The following is a 9,495-nucleotide window of genomic DNA, read 5'->3' as shown; positions in this document are numbered from 1 at the left end:
ACTAACTTTAAGGGGAAATAAAGGATGCCTTCTTGGTGCTCAGTCAAGGTCACCCAGATGGTATCGTTTTTTGAGCCCCTGGTTAATACTAATCTCCATGTCTGATGTTCTCTCTTTAATTAACGGTTAAAGAAAAGCCATAAATATCTTGTTAAACAAAAGTGAACCAACTTCACTAATATTCTGTCTCCTCCCAGCTCTTTGACAATTTCAGTCTGATACAAAAAGGACATTGTTGTCCACCTTAATTCTTTCTCTGATGAAGAAAAATAAGCATGAAGTTGAAATACAAAATACAGTTCAAAAGATACTTGGAACTTTTGTACTCTGAGTATGAAAGGAAATAAAGGGAGGGATGAGTGCAGTGACAGAAGGCTGTTTATATTTGGCGGATTCAGCCTGCTTCATGTGTTGGAAGAAGCAGCAGCTCTCAGAGCTCTGGCCACCGGGTGGGGAGGAACAGCCTGCTGTGGCCCCGGAGTGTTGGCTCCCACGCTGTGAGTCAGGATTGCGTAAGAGAACTCAGCAATGCTCTCCAAGGCAATGCCAGTGATGCTCCGCAAATGCTCCACAACCTTCAGAAATAGAGACAGATTTCTTATTACTAAATAATCTCAACATGTTTTCATGCACAGATACATTGTTTGGGCTATTCTCTCAAGCCAAATGTAAATTTTTTCGTTTCTCTGTATTCAGAAGATTAAATCCAGGTTCCAGTGTTTGCCAATGGCCAAATTACATTAGGATACCTTTGCCCTGATAGTCTTAGTGTGGAAAGTTTCTGCTAGAGATTTCACTCTGCTGGAGGAAGTTCTGTGAAATGAGAGGGATATTTGGGCCTTGACATTTTCTCTATTTGGAAGGATATACTCATTGGACTTGAACATAGTAGTAGATTATCATCATAAAGGGAAATAAAGAAGCTGAACTTGGGCCTCCATTTCCAAATTCATAAGAGGAAAACTGGAGAACACTCTTCAGTCCTACTGTAGTTTTCCTCTCCCAAATCCTGCTCATTCATCCTACACCTGGGTCTTGGCACTTATCTTTTATAGGTTGTCTTCTGTTTTCCTTTAACTAATGGGAGAATGCTTTCTATTAAATGAATTCTGACCATGCTGGTCCTGCTCAGTGGTGCATACCTGGCTCCAGCACTCATGGTTTTGGATGAAAGCACTTGCTGCAATGATTCCTACTGCCAACAGCATGAAGTCTTCCTTCACTGAAATAAACTTTTCCCTGAGTGATTAAAACCATATTAATTTTGGAGCTAGAATGAAACTTGATCTAAATCCTAGGATCATGGGACTTCAACTATGAGTTGGTTATGTTGATCTATCTTGGATTTTTTAGACATGGAAGGAAATGGGCAAGTAATAGCTAATTGACTCCCTCCCCCAACCTCCCCCAACTCAAATAGCATTAAAACATGAGCCTCGTGTCTAAGTGGTTTATAGGCCTTTTGTTGTTCCGTCTCCCTAACAAATGTAACTGTGAGGCTTTTTACCAGTCTGACTTTATCGTAATCAAACACTTTTGTCCAAGTTGCAGTCCTGTGACTGGCTTTTTTTACTAAGTGACTATAAAAGCGATCCAGTAATCTCAAATTATAAACAGCTATAAAGGAAGAACTAGGAAAGAAAGTATGTTAATTACTTGAAGTCATTTAAATTTAAAAGTAAAAGCCTTTAGGGGTTTGCTGATTGAGCTCAGTCATCTGCATTCAAGCAACATATTGGAAGTTAATTAGAACCAGGTAACCTGTGCAGGTTATCTGTGGACTGGAGGCCTTGCTAGGTTAATTACATTCCCCAAGTTCTTGTAATGTTCCCAACTCCCTGTTTCTGGTAGGAGCCTACCCTAAGGACTTGCCTTACCCTTGCAGCTGACTGGGTGTGGAGTTCTCAATTGAAGCCCTCAGCAGGCTCTCATATACAGGTTCACGTAGAAGATAGACTAGGTCGAGTAGGGTCAGGCAGGTTGCATGCAGCTGGGTGGCTGGGACCAAACAGCCATTGTATCCTAGACGGAGCATGGACGTGGTAAAGATCACTATGTGGGTCTTCTCTGATCATAATCATGGTGTCATGTGACATAAAGCTGTTGAACTGCTAATGTGCTTCCTGGTTGCTATGTTCTACTGTATGAAACCTCTTTCGCTGGAGGTCAGTTTTAAAGGACAAAGGGAGAGGTAGAGAAACCTCCATCTACAGTATCTATACAATTAAAGTATATTTGTTTGTTCCCCTCTTATCTCATGCTGCTCTCTAAAGTCAACTCTTTGATCTTGCAGTAAGAGAGTGCCTAGTGAGTCCAGATAGAAGCCAGGTGCTGAGCCCTGAGTTTCCTCCCCTGATAAGTACCAGAGGGAACACTTTCCTCAGTCATCCCAGGCTTCCTACTGTTCCTCATTGGCGGTTTCTGCTTACTGCCCCCAAACCCCTGGGCACATTCTTATTGCCTTCTATGGAAGACTTCAACCCACATTCCCTGACACTTCATAAAGCACCTAAAACCTCCAGGAGCATCTCCACATATGCCAGGGGAGTAGGCAGATTGATTTGGAAGTTCAGGGACTTCAAAACATCAAGCTCTGACTCCAGCAGTTCTTCTTTAGTGTGTAGATACCCCAGAGCCTGGAGGAAATTCAGGACTGTAACGTTGCTGATTATCTGAGCAAAGAAAAAACAGAGAGGGAGAGAAGGGTGTCAGAGTGAAGGTCATACATCTTGGCATAGTATATATAAGGCCCTTCACAATCCAGCCCATGCCCTTCGTCTCATCTTTTCTCTCAGTAATTCCCCCTTACACTCTACGCTTGTCATATAGAATTACTGCAGTTCCCAAACCCACCATGCTCTCCAGGCTGCTATACATGCTGTTTCCTGTATCTGATCTCTTTGTCCTCTGCCTCCCCGCTCTGCTTTCCTTACCTCCTCGCCCTTTTCCCTTAGGACCCACTCTCCAACCTACCCACCCTTGCAAGGAGTCATTTTCTCTAAATACATGTCCTTGACTCTCCAAGGCTGATGAGGTACATTCATAGCCCTCTGTGTTTACACTGATCCGAGCAGTTTCTCACATTATTGGTCTATGTCTCTTCTCCCATTAGATAATAAATTCCTTGAGAGCACAGACAATATTTTTACTGTTGTAGCCATGGCATCTAGCGCAGCATCTGGCCATATAAGACAATAAATATTTGTTGAATGAATGATATTTTACTATACAAGCATTGGGTAGTGATGTGGAAACATTTTATCCTTTATAAATGTAATAGTTTGCCTTTAATACTGATAGGTATGTTGGCAATTCAGACACCTTATGTAAACTGTCCTTGAGTCCAAGGGGACGAAAGGTGACCTGTATGAATAATGGCATCTGTCCAGCAGTTATACTTTGGGAACAGAACTTCAGGCTGTTTAATAGCCGCCTCTGTGTGACTGTGTGTGTGTGTGTGTGTGTGTGTGTGTGTGTGTAGGAGGAATGCTTAGAAGCATAATTATACTCTGGAATTTCCACATGAGTAATATCACCTAGCCTAGGTTTCTCACAGTCACCTTCGGATGAGCTGGTTTCTTTCCAACACTCAGATGCCCATGAGTGACCCTAGCTCCTTACTTTGTAGTGGAAGGAAAGTTTGCTTGCCAGCTGAACACATGACACAAGACGCAGGATAAACTTGTTGAAAAGCTGTTCTTTCAGAGCCTTCCAATTCTGAGGCTCTGTCTTATCTCTCAGCTGGATTGTGGCTTGCCTGCAAATGTTCTCTGCCTGCTTAACCATAAACCTATAAAGAAGAGAAGGGGAGAGTAAACAATGCACACCCACTCAAACTAAAGGGAGTTAGTGCTTCAAACTATGCTGTGTCTTATCCTCTCCAATATCAATTGCTGGCTAAGAAATTTACATTTGCAGGTAATAGAAGGTGTAAAACCAGGCCTCGTGGGAAGGGGCGACTAGTACTTTTTTTAAAGGTTTGGGTACATTAGCCATTCTGAGAGTTACCACCCACAAAGGCTGTGTGCTCAGGGCTTTACCTTTCTAGGATTTCTACAGCCTGGTAGCTCACAGATTTCTCCAGACACCATTGTTCAGACAGGAGAAAAACAAACTCTGCCAAAACAGGAAAGAATAGCCTAATTCACAAGGTGCAACCAAAACCACTCTGTGAACTCTTGGCATTGTGTAAAAGCCATGGTGGGGCCAAGGGAAGAGGGTCAGGAGGTGAGAAAGATGAGACTGAAACAACTCAAGCTGAGCTTAGTTCCCTATGCTGCCAATAGGCAGATCAGAGGTATGAAAAGGAGGCTGACAGAGTGCCAAAGACAAGGGCTTACCAAGGCCCCTCAGTGATCCTTGAGCCTTCCTGTGGGTCTCAGCTGATAAAAGGTTTGGCCAGCTACACACAAACATACCAGCTGGTCTAGTTGGCCTCTACACCATGCTGGGAACCCCCAGCTTCAAGGGAGATTCTTGGATGGATAAAAACCCTAACCCCTATATTCTGTTTTCAGTGGAATGTTGACAGGAACAGAAAGGTCCCTCCTGGAGCTTCAATATTCTTTATAACACTGTTTGTTTAGTAACCACCCTCTGGAGAACTCCCATTGCTTTACAAACACCATTCGCCTTACAGCTGGACACCATCTCTCCAACCCCCGTTTGTTGGGTAAATCTTTGGCGGCTGAGCCTCTCCCCAGGAGCAAGTTTGGTACTGTGGAGTGGCTTGTTTTGAAGAAGCATCCGCTAAATCAGGGAACATAGCCCACTTTGGGGAGGGGAGGGTCATTGGGAAGATACCTTGGCAAGATTTGGGCTGCCTGTTTCTCTTTGAAAGAACAGCCCCAGATAGTATTCTATTTAGTTTGCAATATCATTAGAGGGTGGAAACAAGAGTAAATGTTAGTTCTTAACAAAGAAAGCTCCTACAGAACTAGGAACTTTTAGCTCTGATAAGCAAAGAATTACACAGTCAGATTACCATATGTCTTCAGAGAAAATTTGACTTACGAAAAAAGAAAATTATAAAAGTCAAGTTAGCACAAGACACTTTAACAATCTACTCGACACGTTACACATGGATAAATGTACAAAACCTTATCATTACAGACATTAAAGCTCTGCTAGCAGTGTCCAGTGCAGAAGAGAATTAGTTAAGCAATTAAGCAAAATACCCTAGAACACATAATTGTGTGTTATCAGCCAGTCCTTTTATTTGCTGGAGTTTAGCCCTTATTTCTTTGTCTTGTTTTTTTATGTGCATGTAGTTGTTTGGTTTTGTTTTGGTTTTTGTCTGAATTATCCGGGCAGTTGTTTCTATTTTCCATTTTAATTTGCCAAGAAAACTGAGCTTGAATTAGGGGGAATGGATGAGGGTTACACGTCTCCCTCAGTGCTGGCTCCACCTCCTGCACTTATAAACATACTCAGATCTGCTATTAACTGAAAGGCCCCCCTTCTATCGTCTTAAGCTAGGGCTCTATCTCACTAGTTTCCATCACTGTTAAATTTCTTGAAAGCCTTGCTTACACCTGCTGCTTATACTTCATCATTCACCCCCTAATGTTCTGCAATTTGACTTCTAGTTTTCCCAACTTGCTGAAATGATTATCTCAAAGGTCAGCAAATATATCCAAATTGTTCAATTTCATGGCCCTTTTGCAATCCTCATTCCCGTTGTTCATATCGCCGAAGCGTCTGAAACTGCTGACCATCATCCTTCTTGAAACTCTCCTCTTGGCTTCCAAAGGTCCCTTGATTCTGTTCCTATCTCCCCAACCACTCCTTTTATTTCCTTCATGGCTCTTCTTCCTAATCCAATTCCCTGAACACAAAATGTTTCCCAAGGAACTGTCCTTGACCTGCTTCTCTCTTCTCTCTCTAGGAGCTCATCCTCTGCCACAGTTTCAACAGTATCCTTATGGAGATAACTCCCAAACCTTTATCTCTAGTTCTGACCTCTCTTCTGACAGTTGTTAAACAGCCCAAAGAAACCTTCCTTTAGGGCCGGCCCCGTGGCTTAGTGGTTAAGTGCGCGCGCTCCGCTACTGGTGGCCCAGGTTCGGATCCCGGGCACGCACCGACGCACCGCTTCTCTGGCCATGCTGAGGCCGCGTCCCACATACGGCAACTAGAAGGATGTGCAACTGTGACATACAGCTATCTACTGGGGCTTTGGGGAAAAAAACGAGGAGGATTGGGAATAGATGTTAGCTCAAGGGGTGATCTTCCTCACAAAAAAAAAAAAAAGCGGCGGGGGGGGGGGTTAATGAAGCCTTCCTCTAGATGTTCTACAAGCACCTGAAACTGAGTTGATCCAAAACCAAAGCTATGGTCTTTCTCAAACAAAAGTCACATTTCCTCCTGTTTTATTTTTTTAATGTACATGTAGGGGCCGCCCGGTGGCGTAGCGGTAAAGTTCACGCACTCAGCTTCTGCGGCCCAGGGTTTGCCGGTTTGGAGCCTGGGCACGGACCTACTTGCCGCTCATCAAGCCATGCTCTGGCGGTATCCCATATACAAAATGGAGGAAGATTGGCACAGATGTTAGCTCAGGGACACTCTCCCTCACCAAAAAAAAAAAAAAAAAGAATGTGTATGTTTCTCTTAATGGCACCACTATACTCCCAGTCTCCTAGGATCGACCCTTTGGCATAGTAATCTTTGCCTTCTTCACTTCTTAAATTCATCCATTGCAGAACCCTAGACTTCACCTCTGAAATGTTTCTAATCCATCCTCCCTTGTCATTCTCTCTGCCCTATCACCTAAACTACTAATACTGACTCCACTGGTCTACCTACCTCCCCTCTCTCTCTACTCCAATCCATCCTTTACCTCACAGCCAAAATAATTTTTTCTAAGGAAAAGGTTATAGTCATATCACTCCCATATTTAAAAACCTTCAATGCCTTCTTGTTTTCCTACTAAGCCAAGTATAGCATTCAGAGTTCCACATGGAGTGTCTCCAAACTACCTCTCTAGTCTTAATTTCCACTATTCCACATGCTCTGGCCAACCTGCGGCATTGTACTCACCGTATTGGACTTCCTATCGTACTTCCCTATTTCCATGGCTTTACTCATGCTATCCCCTTCTGGTAGAAACGCTATCCCCCTTCTGCACCTTCTCCAACCAAAATGTCATCCTTCCTTCAAAGCCTACCTCAAAAGCCATGAGGCCTGGAGGACTCCTTTAATTCTTCTTGCCCCCACCTCACTCCATCACTCCTCTCAATCCAGATAAAAGCTTTTTCAGGTAAAAGCTTGTTTTATCTGGTATGTCAGGTATCTAACCATACTTGTACCTATTCACTTGCAGATTTGTCCTAATATCCTCCAAAGATCATACATGGTTTGAGAGCAGGGACTAGATCTCTATTTCATCTTTCTATCTCAGGCAGTGTGGATAACAGGTATGCATGCTGAAATCAAGGGCAGGGTGCTGGGGTGTCTTGTTCATCACTATATCCCCAGCACCTGGAACAGAGTAGGGACTAACAAGACTTATTTGAATGAATAAAGTAAACTGAATGTCAAGGCCGGCGCCTCAAAGACAGATGCCCAGACTCCCATAACCCCGGCTCCCTGCCCTGCATCCACACCCACGATCCGGGTCTCCCTGAAGCTGCCCGTCCAGCCGGCAGCCTCCCGCACCGCTTGCTCATTCTGCTGGGCCAAGTGGAGCAGAGCGTCTTCGATCGTCTCGGTGGTCACGGCTCCAAACTGAAAGTCACCGAGGGAGGCCAATCTTGGTCCGTCCATTTTCAGAAGCCTTTTCGGGCACCCGGATAGCTCACTGGATCTTAAACTGACCCCCTTAGTTTCTCTCTAGAGTCTTCTGCCACACGCTGGATTCCTCGTCCCCGTCTGTGTGCTTGTCCTCGCCTCAAGTCTGAGGAAAACCCAATTCCCACCACAGCCTCGAGCCCTCAACAGCCTTTTCCCGCCCCAACGGCCGCGGACCCCTCAGCCAATCAGAAAGCACGGCCTCTACCCGTCTCCCCCGCCCTTTCCCTAAGCGCGGAGAGCCGCACTCTGTCGGTAAAAGAAAGGCGAACTACAACTCCCAGCTTTCCCTGCGGCAGCCAAGGACTGCTTCCCAGCAGTCCTCGCGTCCTGGGACTGGGAAGGGTGGAGCGGCAACATGGCGGCGTCGGGACCTGGTGGCCCTCTCGATGCTAAGAGTGGAGAGGCCCCTCCGGCTCGGCGCATCGACCCGACTCGGGAGAAGCTGACTCCCGCGCAACTGCAATTCATGCGGCAGGTGCAGCTCGCCCAGTGGCAGAAGACGCTGCCACAGCGGCGGACCCGGAACATCATCACCGGCTTGGGCATCGGGGCCCTGGTGTTAGCTATTTGTATCCGTCCGCACTGTAGACTCAGGGAGACCGCAAATGGGGGCAGGGGAAGGGGAGCTGAAGCATGGAGGAGGGCGGTGTGGGGGTGGCAGAGAGAACCTGAGCTGTGAAAGTCTTGGCTACTTCTAACGTAGAGCCAAGCGTTTAATGTGCCTTACTTTGTCATTTTAAGGTGCTCTTTTAGTATAATTTGTTAATAATAACAGAGTCGGGGTCAGGGCTCAGAAGAGCAGAGGGCAGGAGGTCGAATCACTCATTTGGGAGGATGAGAGATTAACAAGGGCGGTGGAGCAAATCTAGGAAAAGGGAATGTGCATACATATTTTAAGTGGCTTCCTGAACCCACCTCCCCAGATGGTTACACCTTCTACTCGGTGTCCCAGGAGCGTTTTCTAGATGAGCTGGAGGATGAGGTCAAAGCTGCTCGAGCCCGGGCTCTGGAAAGGACATCAGGACCCTAATCCAGATGGACATCGCACATCTCCAACCTGCTGGAGCCCCTTCATGTGATGGATGTTGCTCCTTGACCCTGTAGAAATGGAAGCCTTCTGATAGCATCGCTGCCCTAACTAACGTTGGATGATGACTGAGCCCAAGAAGCCAGGGATTTATGCATTTGGCCATCGTCAAGAGAACATTGCCCACCTCACACTCACTGTGTGTGGCGACTGAGCCCTTCTTGTAGTTCCTTTCCTTGTTTGAGAGGTATCTGACCTTAGCTTTTCCCAGGTTTTCTGACTTTGTGGTTTATCCCTTTCACCTACCAGGGACTGGGAGGATGGAGGATCAGAGGTGGGCTGTTAATGGGGGATAGGTGTGGCAGCTCTGTGCAGTGTTGGAGCCTAAAGTGGGAAGAATGGGGTCAGGTTGAGAATAAAAACTGAGTCATCTCTCTTGGAGTCAAATGAGTGTGTTGGGGCTGACACTTCATACTGGAAAGCTCCGTAAGCAGTAGCTGCAGCAGTGGTATTGCCCCAGGTAGCCGTAAATGTTTAACCAGAATTACTTTTTCCATGAGATCTTTCCACCTGATTTAAGGGCAACATCATGGTGGGTCACTGGACTGTTTGCAACTGAACCATGTTTTGGGGGAAGGAAGGTCACTCTTCTGTCCTCTACCCTCAAGAGCAACACA

General features: G+C 45.7%; 2 protein-coding genes across 2 annotated transcripts; one reads left to right on the top strand and one right to left on the bottom strand.

Moving 5' to 3' along the window:
* Positions 1–404: 404 nt before the first annotated feature.
* Positions 405–7,764, bottom strand: CNTD1 (cyclin N-terminal domain containing 1). Its single transcript, XM_058561088.1, has 7 exons — positions 7,605–7,764; positions 4,041–4,116; positions 3,622–3,790; positions 2,510–2,672; positions 1,878–2,022; positions 1,143–1,239; positions 405–575 (listed from the first exon to the last, which is right to left on the bottom strand). Exons 1-7 carry the CDS (start codon positions 7,762–7,764, stop codon positions 405–407), a joined length of 981 nt encoding a protein of 326 aa, XP_058417071.1.
* Positions 7,765–8,122: 358 nt separating this feature from the next.
* LOC131417547 (cytochrome c oxidase assembly factor 3 homolog, mitochondrial) lies at positions 8,123–9,259 on the top strand. The gene is made up of 2 exons (XM_058561098.1): positions 8,123–8,360; positions 8,715–9,259. Exons 1-2 carry the CDS (start codon positions 8,147–8,149, stop codon positions 8,819–8,821), a joined length of 321 nt encoding a protein of 106 aa, XP_058417081.1. The 5' UTR covers positions 8,123–8,146; the 3' UTR covers positions 8,822–9,259.
* The last annotated feature ends 236 nt before the right edge of the window (positions 9,260–9,495 follow it).

Source organism: Diceros bicornis, chromosome 18, assembly GCF_020826845.1.
Source record: "Diceros bicornis minor isolate mBicDic1 chromosome 18, mDicBic1.mat.cur, whole genome shotgun sequence".
In the NCBI taxonomy this organism is placed as follows: domain Eukaryota; kingdom Metazoa; phylum Chordata; class Mammalia; order Perissodactyla; family Rhinocerotidae; genus Diceros; species Diceros bicornis.
Note: the sequence above shows the minus strand (reverse complement) of the source record. Positions and strands in the feature narration are given on the sequence as shown.